This window comes from Ahaetulla prasina, chromosome 14 (assembly GCF_028640845.1).
Source record: "Ahaetulla prasina isolate Xishuangbanna chromosome 14, ASM2864084v1, whole genome shotgun sequence".
Lineage (NCBI taxonomy): Eukaryota > Metazoa > Chordata > Lepidosauria > Squamata > Colubridae > Ahaetulla > Ahaetulla prasina.
The window spans coordinates 24,724,332-24,751,387 of record NC_080552.1 but is presented as its reverse complement, the minus strand read 5'-3'; the positions used below and the strand labels follow the sequence as shown (position 1 = coordinate 24,751,387).

The following is a 27,056-nucleotide window of genomic DNA, read 5'->3' as shown; positions in this document are numbered from 1 at the left end:
TTCAGTTACAATGAAACTGTAGTTCCCTTAGATATATTTGTCAGTTATGGTACCTTACAAAACTCATCATGTACCTCCTAGTGATTGTTTAATGTATGAGGCAAAGTAAGAAACCCAATTTTGCTCACCTCAAAAATAGTATAGCCATCCTTGGATGGAACATCGTAGATAGGATCAGGCTGAGAAAATCAATGGAGATGGTCTTGTCCCTTCTGAATTTGTTGTGTAATTTCTTCATTGTTACTGCACAGAAAACCTTGTACTTTGATTTTACTTTAGGAAGTACCTGTTTCTGTCAAACTGGTGCGCCTTCCCCAAAATGTGTTTTTAAAAAGTGAATACTTCTAATTTCTTTCTGTTAATTCTTACAAATCAGTACAGCCAAGTATGAGTACTACTTGGCTGTACTGCAGGCGCCACCTTTCCGTCGCTGCGCGAGCTCCCCCTGCCGCTCGGTGGCTGAACTGCCCCAACCCTCTTTGCAACAGCCCGCGCCGGGACGGAAGAGTCACGTACAGAAACAGGAGCCATCTACGATTTTTATTATATATTTTACCCGAGACGTTGCGCAACCTTCTATTGCACCAGGCCGCCCCACCTGGGAAGCCGGGCAGAATGGTGAAGGCGGCAGCCCCAGGCGGCCGTTGAGTTTCTAGTACTGGGGCTGGTTCAGTGTTTCTCCAGGGCCCGGGCAAGCAGTTCGTTAAGCCGATTCACCATTGGCCGGGGGTCCTCGCTCAGTCCTGCCATTATCATGGCATTGTCATAGATCTGCAGCCAAAGGAGGAGGAGTCACAGAGGTGGTCACGTTGCCCAGGCGGCAGAGTCAGAACGCAGCCAGAAAGCGCAGGGCCCCCCCGGGGTCCTGCTCTCAACCAGAACCATACCCAGATTCTCCTTTGCCCACTGGGGGGGCAAGGAGACCTGGCCCTGTTCAGCTAACTCCCTCACCTTTATGTGCCAGCAGAATCTAACCCAACTATTTCAGCTAATAACACAAATCTGAAAAGCTTTAGTTTTCTGCCCTTTTTTTTTCATTCTGGAAGAAAAAAGTGTTACTGCAGCCAGAGTGGTGCCTTAAGGATTAGCAGCACATGAATGGTCTCGTACCTACCTACTTGACACAAGTGTGAAGGACAAGATAGGGGTAGAAATAAACCTCCTCCCAACACAAAGCAAAATCTACCTCAAAATTAACGATTAGCAAGAAGAGAATTGGTGTTTGGATTTACATTCATTGGAGAAAGAGGGATTACAAGACAGTAAACAGGCACACTGGGGAATAGTAATAGCACTTAAGAGTTATATAACCCTTCAGTGCTTTACAGCCAACTCTTGGCAGTTTACAGAGTCAGCATATTGCTGGATCCTCATTTTACCAACCTCAGAAGAATGGAAGGTCAGGATCAAACTCCTGGCAGTTAGCTAAATTAGCCTGCCATACTGCATTCTAACCACTATGCTACTAGGACTCATGTATGTCAAAAAGAATGTAGTTGCATCACTTGTTTAAGCTGCCTCTCTGCTCTGCAAGGGGGGAGGACATGAGAGAAAAAATAGAACAAGAAATTTCTCCTGTGCCTGGCCCAGTTTCAGTGGACAAAAACCCAAGAAAATTCTAATTTCCAGAAAGTAGGGATAGTAGTAACTTGCAACTCCCAAATTCCCAAGTTATCTACCAGACCTAAAATGGTGCCTTCCTGATGATGCCTGAGAAAAAGTCAAGGTGGTTCAGAGCTTTACTTTGTCCAGGAGTCAATGCAACTCACCTGGTCAAGCAGCATTTGGGCCAGGTCAGGCTGGTCAATTCGTAACTGGTTGAGTTTCTTGATTAGTGTGTGACTAGAGAAGAAAGCAACAAGGTAAGAGCTGCAGGCCAGGAACGAGAAGACCCTTCCCTAAGAGATGCCTTCAAAATAAGCCTCAGATGACTTCTTCCCCATACCCGGCATTGATCTCCAGCGTGGGTTGCAGGATTTGGGCTCGCTCTTCGCTGGTCTTTGCCAGCTGCTGCATGCGCAGGAAGTGGCGGGCAGCACCCATCTCCAGCACTGTGATCATGGCTGGATGTGAATCCAGACGTGGAGTTACCTGTAGGCAACAACACCTTTGGATATGCCCCGCATCCCAGAAACTGCCAAGCTCATACAAATAACTTTCTTCCCTCAGCCTGCTGACTCTAGGCAGACTCACTCCTCCCCTTGCCATTGTGACATTTCACATACTGCTGCAGAAGTAACTGATCACCACCACCAATAGAAATGTCCACAGGCTTCAGAGATTTGAAATGGGGAGGGAGCTCAAGTAGGTCTCCGCAGTAAGATTCCTTCTGCAAGGAGTGCTTGAAGCAGCTTGAGAAAGAGCATGGCTGCTATGGGTGTGCAACAAGTGCGGCAATGGGGCAGGAGGAGCTGTCCAGGCATGCTAGGTCCAAGAGCCAGGCTTAACCCATTCCTTTTCCACGCTCTTCATCCCACTGGGGGGGGGGTGCTATGGGAAACACAGTTGTAGTCCAGGCTCCCTAGGATGACACAGCCCCAGGGGCTCTACGGCTCCTCCAGCTCACCCACCAAGCATGACCTCCCTCATCTCTTCACCTTGACAGCAGTGATCCGTGAGCCGAGGGCATTCCTCATCCAGGCCAGAAGGTCCTCCACCACTTGGGAGCCCAGGCGATTTTCAGCTGCAATGGGAGGATGAAAGCAACATTTTGAGGAGAAAATCGGTGCTCTTTCCAGTCATTCCATCTCCAAAGGGCTTTAACCAGTTTGCTACTGGTTTGCTGGCTGCGCAAGAGCAATGCACACCACACACCAAATGCAAAGTGCACACGTGCACAATGCACACCAAAAGGAGGCAGGGGGTAAGTAGAACAGCGCGCGGGGGGTGGGGGGTAATCAGTTGTGGCGCACAATCTTTTTTTTTTTACTTTTAAAAGCATTTTTTTACATCCTATTCGGCTGAATAGGTTATAAAAAAATGCTTTTAAAAGTTAAAAAAAGGCTGACAATCACGCGGCTCAGCTGTGATCCTCAGAGCCTTTTTCTTTACCTTTTAAAAGCATTTTGTACAACCTATTCCTACCATTTGGGCAGGAAAAGCGAGCGAGTCGGAAAAAAGCGGCAAGTGGGCGACCGGGCGATTGGGTGGGCATGGGTGGGGCGAAGGCGGGGATTTTTGCTACCAGTTCTCCGAACTACCCACCGCCATCGCTACCAGATTGGCCGATCCAGTCCGAACCAGGAGCATTTCACCCCTGGATCTAACAAGCCTTTCCTTGGTCTTTCTATAAGTAATTGATAGAAATTCTTCCTTACTCTCTATACATACCACTCAAAATTACAGGCTGACTGACAGCACAAGTATGTATTATCTTCACCAGAGCATAAGGCAATAGTTTCTGGCCAAGGCAGGCCCCATTGCTCAGAAATGATTCCCGTTAGGCACCTACCTGAGTGACCTTCCTCAAACTTCTCCTCCTTATAGTGGTCAACAGCAATATCTGTCTCTACTGAGATCAGTTTCTTCTTGTCAAACTCTCTTAGGTGCAGAAGAGTCAGCTCATCAAACTGCTTATAGCAGAACAGCACCTGGTTGTCCAGAGAGGAGATGTGTATGGTCATTTAGTTTGAATTATATATGATCCCTAGGGAAACTCCCAACCACTGAGCATGGCTAAGTCTCCAGCAATCTTAAAATCCCATTCCTACCATTTACAACAAGTTGGTAGAACTGGTGACATCTCATCAGATGGTGAAAGGAAGTCTGAGCAACTATGAGTGAAATATAGTACTCTGAGCTCTTCTCCCATCCTGTGGGGAAAGGGCAGAGCTTCCTGCAGAATGAAGTTGATGCAACAACAGCACCGTATTCTGCTCCAGGCGGGAAACATCACAAACCAAGCACCAATACCGCTGCATCCTTCCCAGAACCCACCTTCGCTCTTCTTAGCTTCAGTCTCTGAATCTCTTTGCTCACCTCAACGTTTTTCTTCTTTGTTGCTTCATAGTATGGAGAGTGCTCAGCCAAATTGCGAGTGGGAGTGCATAGATAATAGATATTTCTACTGCCAGCTGGCATACGGCTAGCATATTCTGGGAGGCTGGTTAATTGGCCTGGAGGTAGCGCCGAGGACTCGTAGCGCAACAGCTTTGCTACTTCCTCCTGGGAGGAAAGTTTTATCAGTCATGAGGGAAAGGAAGATAGGTGTACTTGCCCACCCTTCCCTCCACAACCAGCCCCAATTGGTCTCTCTTATGTAGGGCCCTAATTATCAAAGGAAAGGAACCATGACAGAGGGCTTCAGAGATGTGGGAGCCTCTTTGGTCACTACCTTGGCTTCCTGCTCAGCCAGCATGATAATTCCCTCGCGGATAAACAGCCCATAGTCCTCAAAGAATGTGGCATATTTCTTAGGGTCCTTCTTACTCTGGTCAATGAAGAACTTGATCAGCCTCTGTTGCAAAACCTCTCTGAGCTTTCTATACAAGAAGATCAAACAATAATGCATCAATTAGTAAGAGAAGAAACGGAACAAGAGGATATGACTTTCTGCAAAGCCAAAACTGGCAGTAACTGCAAGGCATTACTTCTCCACAACTCATGCCTGATTTGATCCAAACCATCCCAGCATACCAGGATCTCAGGCTGCAATGGAGGGAGAGGTCCATAAGTCAGCTGACATCATAGTATGTCTGAATATGTCTGGGTTCTCTTTTGAAATCTGATAGACCTCTTTTGTACTTGCTTAGAATGATAAAATATCAAACAAACTGACTCCCAGATAGGCAGAAACTACTACGGTTTTTATATCGATCATGCTAGGACACCACCTTCAAAAATATTAGGTCTTTGGCTTCCGGTTTGGCTCCGCTTCGTGCAGAAGCAGCTATGATTTAGCTGCTAACTCCCTAGTCTGTAGAGCTGTCAGGACATCGTAAATCTTGGTCCGACAGCTTGGAATTCTTTCCCTCAAGCAGAGAGGGAAAGATGAGCATTCAGGCTGAAGTTGAGACACACTAATTTATTTATTTATTTATTTGATTTGATTTGATTTTTATACCGCCCTTCTCCCGAAGGACTCAGGGCGGTGTACAGGCATAATAAAACCGACAATACAATATACAAGTTTAAAATACGATTTAAAAAACTTATTTAAATTAGCCCAGTGATTAAAATTTACCATGCTAAGATCCCGTTTAAAATTAATAAATTTAACATTAAAATCCCAATTTAAGCCAGCCCCGCGCGGATAAAAAGATGGGTCTTGAGTTCGCGATGAAATGTCCGAAGGTCAGGTATTTGGCGTAAACCCGGGGGAAGCTCGTTCCAGAGTGTGGGAGCCCCCACAGAGAAGGCCCTTCCCCTGGGGGCCGCCAGCCGACATTGTTTGGCGGACGGCACCCTGAGAAGTCCCTCTCTATGGGAGCGTACGGGTCTGTGGGAGGCGTGTGGTAACGGCAGGCGGTCCCGTAAGTACCCAGGTCCTAAGCCATGGAGTGCTTTAAAGGTCATAACCAACACCTTAAAGTGCACCCGGAAGGCCACAGGCAGCCAGTGCAGGCTGCGCAGGAGCGGTGTTACATGGGAGCTACGCGTAGCTCCCTCTATAACCCGCGCAGCTGCATTCTGGACTAACTGAAGCCTCCGAGCGCACTTCAAGGGGAGCCCCATGTAGAGAGCATTACAGTAATCCAAGCGAGAGGTAACGAGAGGTAATGAGCTTTTGAGGCTTACGGGGAGTTCTCCTTCCATAGCCTGATAAGCTCCTGGCTGGGGGAGGCATTTGCCTTTATGGCAAACAAACGAAGCATCCAATTTCCACAACAGGAATTGATTTATGATGGATTGTAACGTGGACGGAGCAGAAACTGGAGTTTTAGTACTTGTTTGTAAGAAGACTGTAAGCCCCTGAGGATATATTTGCTGCGAAGATAGGAGAGAAGAAAGCAAATGGCGGTTTTGTGGAATGTGTGTACTGAAAACGAAAGTAGAAATGCTTACTAACGGCTAGTGTTGAAATAGAAGATAGAAGATATACAGGAAGATACTGACTAAATGGAAGAAACGAGAATTTTATTTATTTTATTTTTTTTAATTCAAAAAGTTTTACAAAATTTTTTTCCCCCCTTTCCCCCTCCTCCCCTCCTTCGCAACCCCTCCCCCGACTTCCCGGAACGAGCACAAGGTATAGTTAAAAGTAAAACAAACATATGCTAAAAAGTTTTCGTCCCAACTTAATTATACCCCTACAATCATCAATTCCTAACTTCCCCCAAAAGCAATCAAAAATAATACATCATAATCATTCAAAACGGCCGTGCTCCTCCCACCGCTTCTGTAGCAGAATCCTGAACTTTACTTTGGGTTTGTTGCTCCTTTTCTTTACGCTTAAGGGCTCCCCTCGTCAGTCTTTGTTCTTGTGGTTGCTCCTCTGATGGTAACATCACTGGAATCGCCTCAGCTTCCACACCCATTTGAGTCTCTTGAATTCTTTTTTCTATTATTTCTATTTCAAATTTCAGCACTGTAGAAAGAAAATCTTTGGCCTTAAGCACTGTGTCAATACGATATCTTCTTCCCTGATAATACACTGTCAAGCCAACTGGAACCTCCCATCTAAATTGAATCTGGTATTTCTTAAGTTCTTGTGTAAAAAATGTAAAGTCTTTTCTATCCCTTAACATCTTGGGAGGGATCTCTTTCAAAACCTTCAACTCCTGTTCCCCTATTTTCAAGTTTTTCTGAAATGCAACTTGCAAAATTTGATTCCTCACTGTTCTTTTCAAAAAATAAACCACAATGTCTCTAGGAAGTTTCTTTTGCCTAGCAATCCACGAATTAACTCTATAAATTTTGTCAATTTGATAAGCAACCTCTTGTGGATCAAGTTCAATAAATTCAGCCAGAGCTTCTGATAAAATTTTTTTTAAATCTTCCCCTTTGTCTTCATTCAAACCTCTAATTCTCAGAGCTCCTTCCATCATTCTATACTGCATCACCACCACTTGATCTTCATTTTTATCCAATTTGATTTGCATTCCCCCCATTCTATTTTCTATTTGTTGATTTGACTGAGCAATTTCTTGCACCTCCTCCTCCACCACCTCCAGTCTTTTGCCAAACCTTGAAAAGCCATTAAGATATCTTCTTATTTTTATTATTCTCTTTTATTTCTTCTCTTATTTTCTCATTATTATCCATAATCTCCTTAAACCTTTCTTCAGACACTTTCCCTTGCTCTTTAATCAGATCTTCTAAAGCTGGTTCAGAACCCCTTCTGCCCCCAGTCTTAGGTGGTTTAGTAGCCATTTCAGTTTTAAAATTCACAAAATATAAGTCTAGAAACTTCTCTTCTCCCCTTTAAGTATAGGAGAGCTCAATTCACTTCATTAAAATCCACACATAACATTTCTTATCTTCTTAGTTGCACAGACTGTTTAAAATTCCATTCGTCATTTTCACTCCCGTTCAGGCGCCATTTTAGAGTCAATTAGAACAAAGGAAAAAAAAAAATTCTCTTTTTTAGAAAGTGGAAGTCAGGAAATCAAAAATACTTGCAATCCAATAATCGTCCGCTTGCACTCATTCCGTCTGCTTAAAGAGATCCATAAAGATAAGACAATTAGCAGAGATGGACACCTTCTTCTTTTCCTGCTTTTGCAGAGACGCACTGAAGTCGGAGATGGCAGAAATATTTATGGGACCCCTCGACCCTTCGAAGCTCTGCTTAATTAAAACAAAGCCTCTGGGGAGGTCTACCAACATTCCTACGCTCTTATCTTTTCTCTTTCATCCAGAGAAAAAGATTAAAGCCGGCTTTTCCTGGCTTTACGATGTTCAGTGCGGAGCCCCTTTAATTAGGGCTCAGCGAAGGGGTGGAGCCACCCGGAAGTCAATGCCAGAAACGAGAATTTTATGATTTATATTTTTTTCTTTTTCTTTGGGATTATAGTGATTTAGAAGAAAAGTTTTTTGAATTTTTCTTTTCTAAATATTTTTTTTTCCCCCTCTTGGTCTGTTATTAAGTTATATTTTTTTTAAAAATGGCTTTTAAGCAAATAGTGCCAAAAGTCATTAAAAATTTTGAAATTTCTTCAGTTCAGATTCAAAAATTTACAAAGAAATCAAAAAGGAATTAAGAAATTCTTTACAGGAGTTTTTGGAGAGTCATTTTCTAGAAATAGATCAAAAATTTGATGAAATAGAGAAAGAGATGTTGGATTTTAAGGAAGTGGTGGAAGAGCAGAAGAGGGAAATGAAAATGGTAAAGGATGCAATTGCGCAAATATTAAGCTCTTGTATTCAGATGGAGGATGATCTTGCAGAAATTAATAAAGCTAATTTAGAGTTGCAAAGGAAAATAGAGGGAATACAAAAAAATCAAAACAATTGGAATTTAGATAATAAGATGGAAGATATACAGGCAAAGGTAGATAGGGCAGATGAAGAAAGAGTAATATTACAATATAGATTAATGGAATATGCTATAAGGGCGAGAGGTTTGAAGCAAAATAGGAAGGAAAATTTAAAAGAGATTTTACGCAAGCCTTTGCTCAGATAAAGGGTGTGGAGCCAGAAGATTTTGAGATTAATATTGAAAGAATTTATCGTGTTAATTCTTGGTGGGCAAGACAAAATAGAGTACCGAGGATGTGGTTATTTATTTTACATCTAAAAGGTTAGGTATGAAATTTTGCAAGCCTTTTATAAAAATAAATTTCAAATATTGGGACAAGATATAAAATGATGAAGGAAATTCCTCCTAAAATGTTAAGAAAGAGAAGAGAATTTGCTTTTTAGTGGATGAGTTTAAGAAACATCAGATATATTTTAGATGGGAAGTTCCAATGGGTTTGTCAGTGAATTTTAGAGGCAGAAAGTATTTTCTTAATTCAGTTATGAAAGCGAGACATTTTATATTAATGTTTTAAAGAGTGGAATCCTTTGTTGTTAGATGCTAAGTTAATTGGTTTGGAAATGATGGAAAATAGAATGGGAGAGGGAGGAATGTTTAAGATGTGAATATGATGATTATGGTTAATTTTGGAATTGATTTGTTTAGGATATAAATTATAGGATTTTTGTTATTTGCTATTTGTATGGTATAAATCTATGGGATGATATTATTTAATTGTGAAGGATGGAAAGTGAAATTTATGAATTTAGATAATGTGGATGTAATGATTTTAATTGTTTACTGTTATATTGTGGATGTAGTTTAAATGATTATTTGTTTTAATTGACATGTTTATAGATAGTAAAAGTTATGAAGTTAAGCTGGAAATATTATATTTGAGAGATTTTATTCGAAATGATATTTGATTGGGAGAAGTATTGGAAGATTGGATATTAAATGTTATGACAATTGAAGAAATATATAAGTGATAAAAATTTGAATTTGAGAAGCTGGATTGTAATTTAAGAAATGGACTTATGAAATTTGAAGGAATATACAAGTGGGTGAGAAAAAAATTTGAATCTTAGAAGATGGACTAATTTTTAAAATGGACTGTAAGAAGAACGGACATTAAATGTTATGGCAATTGAAGAAATATATAAGTGATGAAAATTTGAGTTCGAGAAGATGGACTGTAACTTGAGAAATGGACTTACGAAATTTGAAGGAATATACAAGTGGAAAAAAGAAAAAAAGGGCCGGATAGCTCAGCCTGATAAGGCCTGTTATTAAGAACACAGAAGCCTGCAATTACTGCAGGTTCAAGCCTGGCCCAAGGTTGACTCAGCCTTCCATCCTTTATAAGGTAGGTAAAATGAGGACCCAGATTGTTGGGGGGGCAATAAGTTGACTTTGTAAAAATATACAAATAGAATGAGACTATTGCCTTATACACTGTAAGCCGCCCTGAGTCTTCGGAGAAGGGCGGGGTATAAATGTAAACAAAAAAAAAAAAAAATTGAATTTGAGAAGATGGATTAATTTTAAAAATGGATTGTAAGAAGATGTAATATGTGAAGTTGGTATTGCTTCTTTTCTTTTTTTCTTTTTACTATTCTTTCCTATCTCTTTATTTTTATTGTGAGGGGATCTAAAGTTTTAAATTTTTAAAGGTGGGAGGTTATGTTTATTTTGTATACTTTAGCTTGTGATTGTGGGTCATAATACCCGGTATTTGCTCTGGGAAGTCTGGGGGGGGAAGGGGGAGGAGGTGGGGGAAATGATACATGGATTGATTATTAATGCATAGTAATTTTTGAAGATATGAAAATAAAATTTAAAATGATATTGGGGATGCTCGATTGCCATTTCAGAAAGAAAAGGAGAGAGAAGTAGAAGGAGGGAAGAAAGTAGGTAGGAAAGAGTAGAGAAGGAGGAGGGGAATAAGAAGGTTAGATAGGGTAAGAAGGGAGGAGTGGAGAAGGAGGAGAGGAAGTAGTAAAGTGAAGGAGATGAAGGATGTGAAAGTAGTAGAGGGTAGAGAGGTAGGTTATGAAGAAAGGAAGTGGCAATCGGGCAGGCCTGAATCAGTATGATTAATGATTAATGATAGATAATAGTTTGCATATAAATATGATGTTGGAAAATGGAAATAAAAATTATTTATAAAAAAATATATATATTAGGTATTTGGGGAGGGGGGGAAATCAATAAAAATTGATATAGATAGAGAGATAATTAGGTCTTCAGTTTGCAGCCGTGACAGAGCAAGTTCCAGAGAAGGCACAAGTTACTGGCCACCAAGACCATTTGAACCAAGCTTCTTCCTCACCTGACAAGGATACTCTCTTGAAGCAGTTCTCGGCTGAGATTCAAAGGGATATCCTCACTGTCCACAACCCCTACAAGGAGGGTAAATGAAGAGAAAATGTTGAATAACCATTTGTCTGAAATGGTGTAGGGTTTCCTGCCTGGGTAGGGGGTTGGACTAGAAGACCTCCAAGGTCCCTTCCAACTGTTATTATTATTATTAGATAAGTTGTATCTTGCAACAATCCCACCGATCTCCAGCCTCTTCCTCCTAAATAGGGCTCTTCTGACTACCTTTCATGAAACGTAACCATTTGGGTAAAATTTCAGTAGCCTTGGTCAGGATCAGGACCTTGCGAGTGTAGAGGGCAACACCGGAGCCTTGCTCCTGGCTCACATCAAACATGGAAGGTTTCTAGGAAGTTATGAAAGAAAGGGAAGAACAGATGGAAATCAGAGTTGAAGTGCAAAAACCATCCTCCTGAGGTGAGGTGACACACTGTTACAATCTCCTCACACATTAGTTTTAGATCTGAGGCCAGCCAAACAAGGCAAAGCTAACCATCCTTCCCACTCACCAACCCTGGCACATAAAATATGCTGCGGATGTTGAGAGGTGCATCAGTCTTGTAATGCAGGGTGTAGCGAGGCTCATCATATGCGTGGGCAATAAAGTGGTAGAACTCCGTGTGCTGCCAATCTCCAACCTCCTTGGGCTCCATCATCCAAAGGGCCTGAGTGGAGAGAAGACATCCTTAGTTGAAGCTAGCCACGTGCCCAAAGCAGGAACACAAATGAAGGAGAAAAGGGCAAGTTTCCATGAACATAGCAGTATTTTGCAGATGGAGCTGGCAGTAATTTTTATCAACTCCAAGAACCACAGGAGATCCAAATAATCATACAGAACAATTAAGTGTTTCTATACTATATTGGTGACAGGGTAGAAAAGGCCAATTGGCATTTCCTCCACAGAGGTCTTCCAGAAGATGCCAAAGCATTATGCCATTTAGCTCAAGGCCAGCTCCAAGGACCACCCAGTATCTACTCTACCTGCAGGGTGTTGACACGTTGCCTGTTCAGATAGAGGGGAAAGCCGATGAAGTTGCTATACTTTTTGATGATGTCTAGAAAAGGAAAAAGATGGGCTGAAAACTCTGCCAACCCCCTCTGTTCCCCCAGTAGGGATCTTCATCCATCCAATATGTAACTGGGACCAGGCGCTAATCACAGGCAGCCACTATACAGACAGGGCACAATTGAAGAAGAAATTCAAAACTGCAGTATGGGACATAATATATTACTTAATGAAGTTTTTCCTGAACTAATTCAATTCTAAAACCCACTCTAAGGGTTGCAACTAAGCTACCAAGCCTTTCATGGCTGGGCACCATCTCCAAAAATATTCCTTCCAATTATGTTCAGAAGCATTACCTGAAGGGCCTGGAATACGCTCCCGCAGAGGCTAACCAGGGCTACGCTGAAGGAATGGGCAAAATTAAAAAAAAACCAGATCCTATCAAATGGCAAAGGGTTACACACAAGACATTCAAAAAGCATTCTGCAAAGCATCTACAGCTATTATTTCTTAGTCCGCCAAGCTAAGGGCATTTCCCCCCATATTTGGAAGCAACTTGCCCTATATGAAAGTACTTTACAAAGAGTTATGCTGCTAATCCTTCTACTCTAGCAAGAACTCCTTGGATTAGATGTGGCTGAGTGACCAGGATGTGGGCCGAAGAGAGCTTCCCCCAACATTTGCAGAGACCAAAGCTAGGACCTTACCCATTCAAAACAGGTTGGGACAAGACACCCAGCTCTGCTTCTTCCCCGAAGTCAGACTCTGCATCTCATCCACTGGTCTGAGATACATGGCACTGGTGTCTATTCATAGATAAGAAAGCAAGCAAGCTCCTTTCTGCTATTACTCACCTTTGACTCGCTCCTCACTGGCAAACTCACTGCAATCTTCCTTTATGTGAATAATTATTTTAGTTCCAACCTGAACTCCAGAAGCTTCTGAAATTTCGAATGTCCCATAACTAGAGTTAGAAAAGCAAATCAGAGGAAAGAAGCAAACTACAACCAAGTATGAACTCATAGACTAAGTGCTATCCCACAAGCAGTAATCAGTACATAGCTGACTCTCATCCTAACGCAAGAATTGCAAAACCTGGTAAAATCTTAGCACCCATTATCTGACCAAAATTTCTGCAGAAGTTTGCAGAATTGTAAAGAATAGTGCTTCCATTCTAAACTTAAGTCTTCATTCTGGGATTCCAACTCAGGGAGGCAGGTAGAATCCAAAGCCCCTCAATTTTCCAGCAAAGCTTAGAACACTTCATGCAACCTTTTAACAATTCAACTGCAGCCTCCCAGCCCAGCCTCTGCCACATCCTTACCCGTCTGAACGCCAGCAATAACCAGAGCTATCTGGTTCTGCTGACTTGGAGAAAACTTCCACTTGATCAGCCACCATAAAGACTGAATAGAAGCCCACTCCAAATTGGCCAATAATCTTACTGCTGGCCTCTGTTTGGCTCTTCAGTGTATCCAGAAAGGCCTGTAGATACAACATAGGCAGGCTAAGCACATGAAGCAGGACCCAGCTTGTCTGCCTCACCTTGCAAACCTCTGTTTGCAAAGAATCAAACGCCACTTGGATTCTTGAGAGTCTACAACCACCTGAGCATTCTTCGCCAAAACCTTTATTGGAATATCATTACAGAAAATGATAGTATGTGTATTTTGTAAATAAAAATTACACGAACCATTTTGGTATAACAGTTAAGGCATCAGACTAGAAACTGGAAGACTAGTCAAGTTCTCGTCCCACCTTAGGCATAAAGCCAGCTTGCTGACCTTGGGCTAGTCTCTTTCTCACAGTTATAGGAAATAGGCATTGGCAAACCACTTTTGAAAACCTTGCCTAACAGTTTCTGAGAATCAGACATGACTTAAATCAGACATGATTTAAACTAAAGGAAAAATGAATAAATATTCATATCAGTCACACAAACACACAAATTGGTTTACTATTTGTTTTTGTTATTCTACCCAGAGTCTCATTACTTGAGTTGGGAGCTTTATAAACCTAATACATGGGAATGTGCAAAATGAAATCAATTACTCCCAGACAAGCAATACAAATGTTCTTAAAAATGTTTAAAATGCAAAGCAATCTATTGACAAAGCTAAAAATTATTCAACAAACATATGAGAAATTTTATGAAGACAAAGAGTCTGTTTGTCCTTCAAAGGTACACGAGTATGCAAAGCCATGGCAACAATATTACAGCCCCGCCCCCCTCTTCACCTTTTTTTTAAATTTATTTTTTGTCACAACAGTATACACAAACAAATGTCACAGATAAAACAGCACATCTTGAAGAAAATATATATATATATAATTAAAATTATGCATCAACTATATTAATTGGAAGGGAACAATAGGACAGGAACGGTAGGCACATTTGTGCTCTTATGCACACCCCTTATAGTCCTCTTAGGAATGGGGTGAAGTCAATAGTAGACAGCTTTTGGTTGAAGATTTTGGGATTTTGAGTAGACTATGGAGTCAGGTAATGAGTTCCAAGCATTAACAACTCTGTTACAGAAGTCATATTTTCTGCAATCAAGTTTGAAGCGATTGACATTTAGCTTGAATCTATTTTTTGCTCTTGTAATATTGCGATTGAAGCTGAAGTAGTCTTTTATAGGAAGGATATTGCAATAGATTATTTTGTGTGTTAAACACAGGTCATGTCGAAGTCGACGGAGTTGTAAGTTTTCTAATCCCAGGATTTCAAGTCTGTCGGTATAAGGTATTTTGTTGTTTTTGGAGGAGTGAAGAACTCTTCTAGTAAAATATTTCTGGACTCGTTCTATGTGTTTATGTCAGAGATGTGGTATGGGTTCCAGACGGATGAGCTGTATTCAAGAATAGGTCTGGCAAATGTTTTGTATGCTCTAGTTAGTAGTGTAGAGTTTTTAGAAAAGAAGCTGCGTAAAATTAGGTTTACAACTCTTAGGGCCTTTTTTGCTATGTAGTTGCAGTGGGCTTTGGCATTAAGGTCATTTGATATGAGAACTCCAAGATCTTTGACAGGGTGGGGGTCGTCAGTTAGGTAATGTCCATCAAGTTTGTACTTGATGTTGGGGTTCTTTTTTCCAATATGTAAGACTGAGCATTTGCTGGTTGAGATTTGGAGTTGCCAATTTTTAGACCAATCAGAAATTAAGTCGAGGTCTTCTTGAAGGGTAGAAGTATTATTAGTGGTATTAAATAGTTTGACATCGTCAGCAAAGAGAACACAGTAACTTGAGATTAAGTCACAGAGATCATTTATGTATAGTATGAAGAGTGTTGGTCCAAGAACACTACCTTGGGGAACGCCACTTTTGACAGGAACAGGATTTGATATAGCGTTGCCAATTTTGACCACTTGTTGTCTGTTTGACAGAAAGGCATTTATCCAATTGTGAAGAGGTCCCGAAATACCGTAGGATTTTAGTTTAAGGAGTAGTTTATCATGTACTACTGAATCAAAAGCTTTGCAGAAGTCTATGTAGATTGCATCTATTGCTTTTCCTTGATCAATATATTTTTGCAGTGGAGTAGTTGTCTTTTAGTGGTGGAATGGACCTTACCTTGGAGCCAGATCTTGCAATGGTCCCTAAATTGGACAGAAGTTCTTCATAGTTCATCCCAATTCCAGTGTCCTGCAAGCAACCGAAAAGGAGTTCCTTGCATATCCTGCACTGCACTTTGGGATGTGTGGGAAGAGATAGACTCCTTCTCTGTCCCCCCCTTTCCACATAAGATACAAGAATCAGATTAACTCACATCACTGCTTCTGATATTTTGCCCTGACAGCTATGGCCTAAAAACTAGCGCAGTGCAGAAAAGGCAGAAGCAAATCCTCCTTCCCAGGCTAGAATAGAATAGAATAGAATAGAATAGAATAGAAAATAGAATAGAATAGAATAGAATAGAATAGAATAGAATAGAATAGAATAGAATAGAATAGAATAGAATAGAATAGAATTTTTTATTGGCCAAATGTGATTGGACACACAAGGAATTTGTCTTGGTGCATATGCTCTCAGTGTACATAAAAGAAAAGATACCTTCATCAAGGTACAACATTTACAACACAAATGATGGTCAATATATCAATATAAATCATAAGGATTACCAGCAACAAAGTTACAGTCATACAGTTATAAGTGGGAGGAGATGGGTGATGGGAACGATCAGAAGATTAATAGTAGTGCAGATTTAGTAAATAGTTTGACAGTGTTAAGGGAATTATTTGTTTAGCAGAGTGATGGCCTTCGGGGAAAAAACTGTTCTTGTGTCTAGTTGTTCTGGTGTGCAGTGCTCAATAGCGTCATTTTGAGGGTAGGAGTAGGAGTAAAACCCATGTTGTAATTTAAATCAAGCTCAGAATTTAGCACAGCTGCACTACTAAATTATAAACACTTTCCCGTCTGAGAAAACTTTCAAAGCATTCCAATTCCCTTCGCAGCTCCTTTCTGGGACAAGCAAAGCCAGATTCTCCTGGAATCAACTTCACTGGCCTCTACTTGCCAAGCAACTTTCAGCTAACCCTTAAAAACAGAGAACCCACTGATAGCAAGAGGAATGTGTTGCTTTTTATACTTTATACAAAAAAAAAGGGTGCTCCTACCTGGATGGCAACCAAGCACTTTTCCCTGTCTGTCTCCAGATCAATCCTGAGTTCTGGCAAGACCTTTCCTTCAGAGACCAATTTGTGGCGCAGCTTCTCCAGAGCATCGCTACTGTTAGAGATCAGCTCCCGGATGAACACCTGTCAAAGAGTAGCTAAGTTCTGCAGAGCGAGGAGACGTCCTAAGCCCACGTTGTTGGCTTCACCCTGGAAGGCTTACCTCCTGCTCAGAGTAGAGGGAGTGGGCCACAATATCCAAAAGTTTCTGGGTTTCGGCCTGGAACTCGTGTTTCGAGGTGGAACCTGCTAAAACAAGCTTAGGGTTGAAATGAGGGCTCGTTGGTGCCAATCAGCATGAGCGCTGACGGCGTCACTTAGTTTGGGTAACGAAACGTCTGCAAGAAAGCACCGGGCTCAGAGAGCACCAAGGGGAAGAGGAGCTGCCTCCCGACTCCTCGCGAGAATTCCCCCGGCCCGGCGGGAGACTTACCTGGGACTCTCTCGGGCCTACTAGGCGACCGGGGTGGTGGCGCCTCTTTGTCGTCGGGAGCGGCGCGGCTGGTGCACGAGCGCCGCCAAGGCCAACTAGGCGGGCCGGGGGCGGGCGGCGGTCGCGCCACAGAGAGAAACTCAGTCGGGGCTCGGCAGGCGCGGCCCGCGGTGCTCTGCTCACGTCCGGTGCGGAGGAGGAGCGGCAGAGAGGCGCGGCGGCGGCAGCGCCCCAACAGCAGCAGCAGCCGCGGCGGCAGCCTCCCCAGCCCCATGGCCGCAGCACGCGTTGGGCCGCTTCCGGCGCTGGCGGGACGTCACAGCCAGCGAGGGCGCGCCGGTGACGTCACTGCCGCGGAGGACGGGCCTGTCTGGCAGGCTGGCTGTCCTCTGAGCGCGTGCAGAGCGCGGTCCGCCTGATGGCGCGGGCGGAGGCGGAAATCCACCCGCTCAAGGCCGGAGAGGCGACGGCCTCGCCGGGGAGCGGGGCTCGGGACGCCGAGAAGGAGGCTGGCGGCGGCGCGCAGCCCGGGCATCTCTCGCAGTGGCGCACCGCGGCCTTCTTCCTCTCGCTCTACCTCTGCCTCGGCGTGGCCTTCGCCTTCTCCTTCGTCATCCCCTGCCCAGTCAGGCCCGCCTCGAGGACGGCCTGGAGCAGGGCCTACGACGACGCCGGTGAGGGCGGGCGCGGGGGGGGGGGGCGCTGGAGGCCGCGCGAGGCCCGGGCTCATCCATCTCGCTCTCGCTCTTGCAGCGGCGTACGCCTTCCTGGCCGCGGGGGACGCCGACGGCGACCGAGTGCAAGACCTGCTCGTGGCCTTCCAGGCCGGCCCCGACAGCCGCAATGCCAGCGGCGCCGACTATGGCTCTTGCTCCGGAGGAGGTATGGGAGGGGGGAGGAGAGGGGGGGCGGCGGGCGCGCCTTGAGTGACCGATCCGCCCCTCCCTCACCGCAGGCTTCGCCACCCCCTGCGCCTTCCTGGCGGCGCATTCGGGCACCAACGGCAGCACTCTGTGGAAAAGGCCGGTGGCCCAAGAGCTGCTCCTGATGGACTGCTCGGTAGAGCACGGCGGCTCTCCGGCCTGCCTTATCATCGGGAATCCGGCTTCCCTCGCCCTCCTCGACCTGGAAACAGGTACCTTCCTTTTGAGCCAGATGCCTCGGAAAGATGGATCCGTTTTGGGGCAAAGAGATGCCCAGAAGGAAGGGATGTGTAAGCACAAATGCACTGGCTTGTGCCCTGTGTACCCTCACCTTGTTGCCATAGGAGGGCGCGCCAATAAGTGGAGTACAGATTTCCCTTGCTTGCGTGGTGCGGACTATTAGTGTGGTTTTAGTACATCTGAAATGACTGCCGACAGCCAAGGCACAAGCAACACTCAGTTTGCATCTTGTTTATGTAAACAGTGAAGCCAGAGTTTAGCAGCCATTGGTAGTTGGAAGGTAAGAATTAATGCAGCTCTGGGACAACATGCTCTGGTTGAAGCTCTCTGGTCTGATCCAGCATGGTGCTTTGTAGATCAGACAGGATGACATCCTAGCAAAACGGGATCCTGCTGTAACTCTGCAAAAGCACGGAACTTTGGCATCCATGGAAATCTTGACTCCCCTGGTAGCAAGGTTTTTGTTCCTTCTTCAGCTGCAAAGACTGTTTCATCCTCAAGCAGCAGCACTTTTCTCCTTTCCTTAGAAATATTGATAAAGTGAAAACAGAAAAATGAGTCTGCTTCTTGTGGTGAGCAAGTGGAGCAGATGAGCAAGTGTGTTTCTCCTTTGTTTAGAAATTGCATTTCTTCAAGATACTGCTGAAAGGCTTTTCAGCCCATCTTTGAAAAAGATGTTTAGGAGCGCACTTGACAAAACTCTTGGGTTTCTGGTTGGACACCTATAAGTGGGGAGTGGGTGACATGAGAATTGTGATGGTGTGAATGCCAGAGCTTAGATGGGTCAATATGGTGCCATTTGTGAGGTCACATGTTTCAGAAGACTTATTTACTGATCAGCTGAAATGAATGCTCAGGATGAATTCCAGAATCAAAAACCACTATGTTGGAAAGGTAGGCATCTTACCTGCCAAGGCTTCAGAATCAGCACTAACCACTCTGTTTTTTTCCTAGGCCAGACTCTGTGGAATGAGGCAGTCAGTTTTGGGGCTAACTCTACAGTCTTGAATCCCTTACTGAAGATTCCTGATATAGACAAAGACGGTGTGCATGATTTCTTGGTCTTTGCTGCCACAGGAGAGGAGGTAAGAATTGCTGAAGCAATAGGGTCCTGCCTATTGCAGAGGAATTGGCCACATTCACAGCAGCATGGGGGCTCAGAGTCTTTTTAAAAATATGCTACGTCACTTCTGCACTGCAGCAATCAAAATTAATTGGATGATGATCTGCGTTATAAACCAGTGAGCCTTTTGTTTACCTTCTCTGTGATTTCATACAGTCTTCCACATACTAAGCCATCATGCATTCCTGTACCCATCTTATTCTACCTCTGCTTTTAGGTTCTTATAAACTTTTACATAGAAACTTTCTCTTTTAGTATCTTCCAGGTTTTCCAATCATTTAACATTGGTGCTCTTCTGAATCTTAAAGACTCCTGCGCAGCAAGCCTGAAATACAGTTGTTGGGAGCCACTGATAGCAGGGAGCTCTTGCCATCTTATTTCAGCATCTGGATTTCCCAATTCACCCTGTCAGACACAGGGTGCTGGGGTAAAGGGCCTGGGGTCCCAGTGTTCTTCAACTCAGTGTTTCAATCAGCAGCTGCTAGTTGGAGAAATAGTTACCAGTAACTGAAAAATTCCTGCTCTCCATAGCAGGATTGATCAGGGGAAGGATTGGGAGCAAAGGATTGCATCATCCTCTTTATTTCATCTTTTTCCTCATCCTTGTTCTTATCTTTAGGAATTAGTGTTAGTGGGGTGGGGGATTATTAATTCCAGTTGACTGAAATGGGGATGTCGGGAATTTATGGGAAGAGCAATGCCATTGGAAGAATTCAGAGCAGGGTGTCCCACTATCAAACTACTTGGAAGGTAAACTAAAATCTAAAATCCTGCGGCATTTCGGGACCTCTTCACAATTGGATAAATGCCTTCCTGTCAAATAGACAACAAGTGGTCAAAATTGGCAACGCTATATCAAATCCTGTTCCTGTCAAAAGTGGCGTTACCCAAGGTAGTGTTCTTGGACCAACACTCTTCATACGATACGTAAATGATCTCTGTGACCTCATCTCAAGTTATTGTGTTCTCTTTGCTGATGATGTCAAACTATTTAATACCACTAATAATACTTCTACCCTTCAAGAAGACCTCGACTTAATTTCTGATTGGTCTAAAACTTGGCAACTCCAAATCTCAACCAGCAAATGCTCAGTCTTACATATTGGAAAAAAGAACCCTAACATCAAGTACAAACTTGATGGACATTACCTAACTGACGACCCCCACCCTGTCAAAGATCTTGGAGTTCTCATATCAAATGACCTTAATGCCAAAGCCCACTGCAACTACATAGCAAAAAAGGCCCTAAGAGTTGTAAACCTAATTTTACGCAGCTTCTTTTCTAAAAACTCTACACTACTAACTAGAGCATACAAAACATTTGCCAGACCTATTCTTGAATACAGCTCATCCGTCTGGAACCCATACCACATCTCTGACATAAATACAATAGAACGAGTCCAGAAATATTTTACTAGAAGAGTTCTTCACTCCTCCGAAAACAACAAAATACCTTATACCAACAGACTTGAAATCCTGGGATTAGAAAACTTACAACTCCGTCGACTTCGACATGACCTGTGTTTAACACACAAAATCATCTATTGCAATATCCTTCCTATAAAAGACTACTTCAGCTTCAATCGCAATATTACAAGAGCAAAAAAATAGATTCAAGCTAAATGTCAATCGCTTCAAACTTGATTGCAGAAAATATGACTTCTGTAACAGAGTTGTTAATGCTTGGAACTCATTACCTGACTCCATAGTCTCTACTCAAAATCCCAAAATCTTCAACCAAAAACTGTCTACTATTGACCTCACCCCATTCCTAAGAGGACTATAAGGGGCATGCATAAGAGCACAAATGTGCCTACCGTTCCTGTCCTATTGTTCCCTTCATTATATCCAATTAATATAGTTGATGCATATTTTTTCACTTATATATTTTCTTCAAGACATGTTGTTTTATCTATGACAATTGTTTGTGTATACTGTTGTGACAAGAGAAATTAAAAAAAAAAAAGTCAGCTGGGAGCAGTAGGCACAACCGACCTTCTGACAGTCCTGAGGGACCTTTCTTACACAACTCAAACTGATACTTTGTCTAATGCCAGAATCATTTTCTTTCCCCAAGCTTTGAGCACAAGTTGTGTTGATACTGAAAAGTATCTTGTCTGTAAACCTTCAGGTTATACTCCACTTAGGAGCCATGGTGGCACAGTGGTTAGAATCCAGTACTGCAGGCTGTTTCTGCTGACTGCTGGCAGCCAGCAGTTTGGCAGCTCGACTCTCACCAGCTCAAGGTTGACTTAGCCTTCCATCATTCTGAGGTCGGTAAAATGAGGAGCCAGATTTTTGGGGGCAATATGCTGACTCTAAACAGCTTAGAGAGGGCTGTAAAGCACTGAAGCGGTATATAAGTGCTATTGCTACTATTATGAACAAGGATCATCTAGTCCCGTTTTTTAAGGTTCCATGCTTTTTACTAACCCTTCTGAAGGTAGCATGAATGCCAGAGTGCTGCTTAGGCTGAACTATCCTGGCTCCAATTTTCTCTGCAGATTAAGAGCTTCTTCTATTCAGGGACATTTGGCACGCAAATGAAATTCAGCGGAAGCCTGCATTTGCCAGGACTGATTGGGCACCTCTTCCATGTTACCAAGAGCGGAGCCCACTACATCCTGTTTTACACAGGTTGGTCTTGTACTTCCAGGAATGGGGAAGAAGGGCAGTTGGACAGTCTGCCTTTCAGCCTGCTTTATTTGCACCTTTCTTTCTCGCTTTAGCAAAGGCTCTTTTTGCCTACTCGCTGAAGGAGCTCTATCGCATGGCTGTGGGCCCAGCAAGTCCAGCCCTTGCCACACTGAACGAAGATGCAGATTGGGAGATGGCGATCCCTCACAAGGCCCGACAGGTGCCCCTAGCCAGGTACCTGCTGGAATCCCTCCTGACCTAGTACCCGCGGAAGCCCTTTGCTCTTCCATTTCTCTGCTTGCTTCAGCCCCTTCATTAATGGAAAGCAGAGGGCCTTGACCTGCTGCCATGCAAAGCAGAAGCTTTTAAGTGGCTGCAGCACCAAGCTTTGACCTGCACTTCTGCCCTGAAGGCTTGGAAGAAGAGGTGCATGGCGGCCTCTGGAAAGGATAACATGAGTTTTTTATTCCCTGTTAGCTCTGGAGATATTCAGTACGTGACAAAGATGACAGAGAAATCAGGGAGCCATATTTTGGTTGCAAGATCAGCTATGTTGGAGCTGGTGGATGGACAGCAGCTGAGTTCATTGTGGGTTGTTGGTGTGCCACACATCTTGAGGTAATGCCAGTATTAGGAATGTTGGCTGTGCAGTAGGGACTTGCATGAATGCTTAGTTGCAGGGAGAAAGAGAGGATTTTGCTACCTGTTTTTGGTATTCCCTGGATAAGCCACCTCTAAACAGGATGGGTGGCACACAGATCAGATCAGATGAATGAACGAACGAACGAAAAAGACATAAGCTGAACCTGGGATAGGGAAAGAAGGGTGAAAAGCCAGAGATGCCACCAGTTGAACATCATCTCCTGTCCTGATTGCAGGGAGCCCGTCCTCGGAGCCTTTGGTCCCGATGAGATTGCTGTGGCCATTGAAAGCAGAGTCTCACATGAGACAAAAAAGGTTTGCAAGGGGCTCTGAGAGTGGGGTGCAGACACAGATCCTTTGGTTTCTTCAGAAGCACCAATTGTATAGTTGTATCCACTGGAGCAAAGGGAGCTGGAGATGTGTTGTTGCCATGAAAATACACATACATACACAGCGCGCGCACACACACACACACACACACACACTCTAAACAGGCTTTGTCTTTCTCCCTTTTTCTCTGCCAGTGCCAAATCCACCAAAATTTTCTGCCATGTTTACATATTTGACATTGTGGCATCAGCATAAAACACTCAACCGTATGACTGGATTTGATGGTGCTTGAGTTAGACTTCCAAAAAAGGTCACCAAAATAAATGAGCCATGCTTGCAATATTCCCAAGGTTTGAGCTTGAGATGCAGAAGATTACAAGTCTTATAATACAAGAATTGGGTGGTGGCTGATGATCTACCAGCTAATTCCAAATTAATCCAAACTCCTTTATAGTTTACATATGCCCAGAGGAATAAAATACGTAACTAAGAACTGCCTGGGCTCCTAAGGTGCCTGGATCTTTTTCTAGTTCCATGTTAGTTAAAAGAGCTTTTTATTCACCAGACTCTATGACACCCAGTAGAGCCTGGTGATTCCTTTGCATTCTTCCACTTTCCAAATTGTGGGATAGAAACACACTTCTTAAATTATTAGAAAGATGTATAGAAAAGGTAGTGAGGAATTGTGATGCCTTGTGCTCGCCTTCACGAATGTTGAGTAACTGCCCAGCCCTGTTCTCAGATGTCAGCCTGATCCTTGGGCTAAAATGGTGGTTGAGAAAGGGGATTACAGCCTGGAGCCCAGCTGTCCTTTCAAGTCGCCGTTTACTCTGTAGGTTACAATTGTGGAGGGCCGCTCTGGCGTCATCAAGTGGGAAGTAGAGCTGCTTTCAGAAATGCAGAGTCCCAAGCCAGCCACTCTTGCAACTCTTGATCGCAGATCCATCTTCCTCTTTTGGGGCCTGTACCAGGACGAAAGAAACAAAACTGTGAGTAGGGAATGATCTGTAATAGATGGAAATGAAGTGGGGCTGCCCATGATGTGCTTTGCAGAGCAGCAGCAAGTCAGAGGCTGCACTCTGACTAGCACTTGGAATGGAGGAAGGGCTTCCCAGCTCCATGCTTTGTGGGCATTTCCTGTGGGTTCAGTTTCCCCCAGAAAGCTCTGGGAAGAATTTGTACAGGTAGTGCTCAAGTTTTGGTTGTACATCGTGGTTATTAAGCAAGGCACCCACATTACTGCCTTACTCAACAACCACAATCCCAGTTCTTTCTGGTCATTAAGCAACTATCCAGTAGTGTTTTAAGGTGGGGGATACCTTGGGAAGTCGGGCATTTATCAGCAGGTGGAAACCTCCAGTGGGTTAAAGGCCTTAGAAGGTCAGATCCATCAGCCTGCCTTGCCCCATGCCCCCACTCCCTTTTGCATGCAGCTAGAAAGCTACCAAAAGAAAGGCTGCTGTTGCCACCTAGGAAGATTCCTTCACTAGCTTCTCAGTTGCGCCTCACACTGGCCGGATGCAACTATGGGCAGGGGAAGAGAAAGGTAAGTGCATCTGGATGTGGCAGGGCAGAGAGAAGAATGGCAGAGCAGGGGAATTGCAGCACTTCCATGAGCATAAAAGCCGGCATGCTGCCCAAATTTTGATCATGTGACCACTGGGCTGTTGCAAAGGTGAGAACGTCAGGCAGGGGTCACGGGTCCTTTTTTTCAGCACTGTCAGTTTTGGTCACTGGACGAAAAGTTGACTCCCTGTAATAAAGAGAGGTCCATCTATAGCAAGTGCAGCAAGTGGAGTAATTAGGTGGCCTTTATTGGCGGGGGGGGAGTCTTCACCCAAGTGTCACAGGAGCATAGCAGCTCCTGGGCATAAGTAGACCAGCCCAGCTATTCCTTGTGGGGCCCTGGCCCTCACTCTTCTCCTCCAGGGATCTTGGCATGGAAGTCGGCAGCAGCGGCTGTACCTTTTCCATCCCTCCCTGCCCACCGTCCTCTTGGAGCTGAGCAACAGCACTGAGCCCATAGTGGCCTTTGAAGGTGAGTGGGGGCCCCAGCTGTTTGCCAAATTGCCCGGCTGTTGGGGGCTCCTGCTACACTTTCCCTTTTGGTTCTAGGGTTGCTTTTTGAGCGAAGCCGCCATGCCTGTTATGTGCTGCTGGCAGGCCCCCAAGTTGGCAGCTCCCCTGGGAGAGTGGTGCTCTCAAAGCGGAAGCTGAAGGAAGATATTTCCAGCAGCCATGTGATCTGGCTCAACCAGGTGCCCCAAGATACTGACCAGAATGTCCGGGACTATTTCCACCGAATGAGATACCGTACCTTTGGATGAGGAGTATAATCCCAAAGGCTTTCAGACCTGAAGCTAGCCTGAGAGAAAGTAAACCAAGCTCCTGGAACAGTTTGGCTAGTCCCCCACTAGGACTTGGATCCCGTTCCCTGGATTGCGCATAGAAGTACAAGATTAAACAGCATGGGGGGCCCCTCTCTGACCACCAGAGGCATCCATGTCCCAGAGGAGAAAGATCCTGGAGATGGTGCAATTGAGGTGGGGCAGTTCTAATGTTGCGTGCCTAGCCATCTGGCTCCTCTTAGTCATCCTTCCCCTGGAACAGTGGGCTCTGTGCAGCTTTGTTGTATAACTGCATCAGCCCTGGAAGTGCTTTGAGGGCCCTCAGAGTCATAGCTGGCTTGGATCCTATGACCTCCCAAAAGAATCTGCAGAGCAGCTCCATCTGCTTTGGTTACCTCTGCTCCCAAAGTAATGCACCTGATCCCCAGCTCACAGGCACCAAGCCATGCAGGTTGGCTTTTCCAGGTACTGGGGCATCCAACTCTTTTGCCTCCTTGTTTTCTTGCTGTGGCCAAGTTTCAGGTGTGGCTTTTTCTTTTTCTATCACAGTTCAAAGATGGACGTGCTTTGCAGAGCTGGAGCTCATTTATCTGGCCTGCCCCAGATAATTTCAATTTCAATAAATTCAGCTTTGGCCACAATGTTTGAAATGTCATTTGTTCTCTGTGCTTCTCCCAGTACCTGTAAGAGCCAGGAACAGCCCAGCAGCACCAGAGTAGGAATTGGGACAAACCGGATTCCCTGATGGGGGGGGGGGATGAGCAGCACATATCTGTGTGATGCCTAGCAAGGTTGGTTAGAGCTGAGGAGAAGGGAGGGAGGGCTTTGTGCGGCATACACAAAGTTCTGCACCCCATACAGATGCAGCTCCAGGTCGAGGCAGCCAATGTGGGGCTTTTGAGGAATCCATCGAGACTCCTTTTGTCCGCAATTCTGAGGACCTGGCAGGAGGGGAAGGGGGCTCTCCCTTTAGAGTGCATTCCTGTCTCTTCTCTGCCAGACATGTGGAGCCCCTGGTAAATTGTATGCCTTTTTGGGAGAGACTCCACAATAGCCAAGTGGGTCCTCAGGATCTTTGGCCACAAAGGAAGCCCACGTAGCACTCCCTTTTGGTCTGACCTGCTCTGTTCTGCTGCTGCTGCTGCTGCTGGTTGCACGAGATGCTCTTTTGCTTTCATAATTTTCGGGGGGGGCAGGGGAGCTTTGGCTTATTTCACCCCCACCATAATCTTTTCTGATGATGAAGCAGCTTAAGCATTTCCAGCTTCCTTCTTAGGCTGTGCTCTTGATCCATTTCCCTGCCTCTCGTGGCTTTAAAACTAACCTCTCACAGTTATTTACTAGGGAAGGCTATTTGTTTGACATAGTTAATCATGTCAGCAAGCAGAGCTGTTACCAGCCAAGAAGCTCTAATGCATATCTGTGGAGATCCCCTTTCTGACTCCGTCCCTGCTTGAAGCCATTGAAGCCAGCTTAGCTAAAAGGGGAAAACCCCAGGGCACAGCTGTAATTTAACTCAACTTTGCCTCCATCTACTCTTCCCCTTGCTACTTGCAAGTGCCTGAAGTTAAGCAAAGGCAGTTAATGTAGCCAACATCTCTATCCTGAGAAATCTCAGTTTCCCAAAAATATGCACCGAGCTTCAAAGCTGCAGAGCAGGAGAGACTTTCTTATGTTTGTTTTTCTAGAGGGAAATGTTCTTGCATTGGGTTAGTTGGTTTATAAATTCAGGTTTTATGACCGGTACTGCTTATTTTTGGTAGATTAATGGTGAAGATATTTCAAGTGGCATAGGCCTTGTAAAATTTAACCTTAGGAAGAACCTCACCCATAAAGAATACCCAACTCCCAGCACTCCACCTTAACTCTATTCAGTCTGGTTTCTCTGCTTATGCAATTGCCCGAATATTTCAGATGCATTCACA

The 27,056-nt window shown here is 44.3% G+C and overlaps 2 protein-coding genes across 4 annotated transcripts; one reads left to right on the top strand and one right to left on the bottom strand.

Moving 5' to 3' along the window:
• Positions 1-525: 525 nt before the first annotated feature.
• Positions 526-17,281, bottom strand: TRAP1 (TNF receptor associated protein 1). Of its 3 annotated transcripts, none has more exons than XM_058157338.1 (17): positions 16,889-17,280; positions 16,619-16,704; positions 16,399-16,539; positions 15,356-15,427; positions 13,108-13,268; positions 12,638-12,747; positions 11,759-11,832; positions 11,287-11,442; positions 11,003-11,123; positions 10,731-10,800; positions 4,334-4,481; positions 3,979-4,164; positions 3,452-3,590; positions 2,598-2,683; positions 1,946-2,091; positions 1,770-1,842; positions 526-771 (listed from the first exon to the last, which is right to left on the bottom strand). In XM_058157338.1, exons 1-17 carry the CDS (start codon positions 17,160-17,162, stop codon positions 670-672), a joined length of 2,145 nt encoding a protein of 714 aa, XP_058013321.1. In that variant the 5' UTR covers positions 17,163-17,280; the 3' UTR covers positions 526-669. The 3 variants fall into 3 exon arrangements, with proteins under 3 accessions (XP_058013321.1, XP_058013322.1, XP_058013323.1); XM_058157339.1 differs by having other exon boundaries at positions 16,619-16,701; positions 16,889-17,279; XM_058157340.1 differs by lacking the exon at positions 15,356-15,427 and having other exon boundaries at positions 16,889-17,281.
• On the top strand, positions 17,205-25,772 carry FAM234A (family with sequence similarity 234 member A). The gene is made up of 11 exons (XM_058157349.1): positions 17,205-17,562; positions 17,642-17,770; positions 17,844-18,023; positions 19,006-19,136; positions 21,679-21,811; positions 21,904-22,045; positions 22,289-22,429; positions 22,690-22,768; positions 23,620-23,772; positions 24,713-24,821; positions 24,899-25,772. The coding sequence occupies exons 1-11, from the start codon at positions 17,307-17,309 to the stop codon at positions 25,108-25,110; spliced, it is 1,665 nt and encodes a 554-aa protein (XP_058013332.1). The 5' UTR covers positions 17,205-17,306; the 3' UTR covers positions 25,111-25,772.
• Positions 25,773-27,056: the final 1,284 nt, after the last annotated feature.

What these genes read in the sequence shown, in the direction of transcription:
- TRAP1 (XM_058157338.1), bottom strand. Translation starts at nt 17,162, where the DNA reads ATGGGGCTGGGGAGGCTGCCGCCGCGGCTGCTGCTGCTGTTGGGGCGC. An exon ending in CCCTCTACTCTGAGCAGGAG is followed by an intron (nt 16,540 to 16,618) that starts GTAAGCCTTCCA and finishes ACTCTTTGACAG; the next exon opens with GTGTTCATCCGGGAGCTGAT. An exon ending in CACGGATCACTGCTGTCAAG is followed by an intron (nt 2,092 to 2,597) that starts GTGAAGAGATGA and finishes TGTTGCCTACAG; the next exon opens with GTAACTCCACGTCTGGATTC.
- FAM234A (XM_058157349.1), top strand. Translation starts at nt 17,307, where the DNA reads ATGGCGCGGGCGGAGGCGGAAATCCACCCGCTCAAGGCCGGAGAGGCG. An exon ending in TGGCTCTTGCTCCGGAGGAG is followed by an intron (nt 17,771 to 17,843) that starts GTATGGGAGGGG and finishes CCCTCACCGCAG; the next exon opens with GCTTCGCCACCCCCTGCGCC. An exon ending in GCCCATAGTGGCCTTTGAAG is followed by an intron (nt 24,822 to 24,898) that starts GTGAGTGGGGGC and finishes TTTTGGTTCTAG; the next exon opens with GGTTGCTTTTTGAGCGAAGC.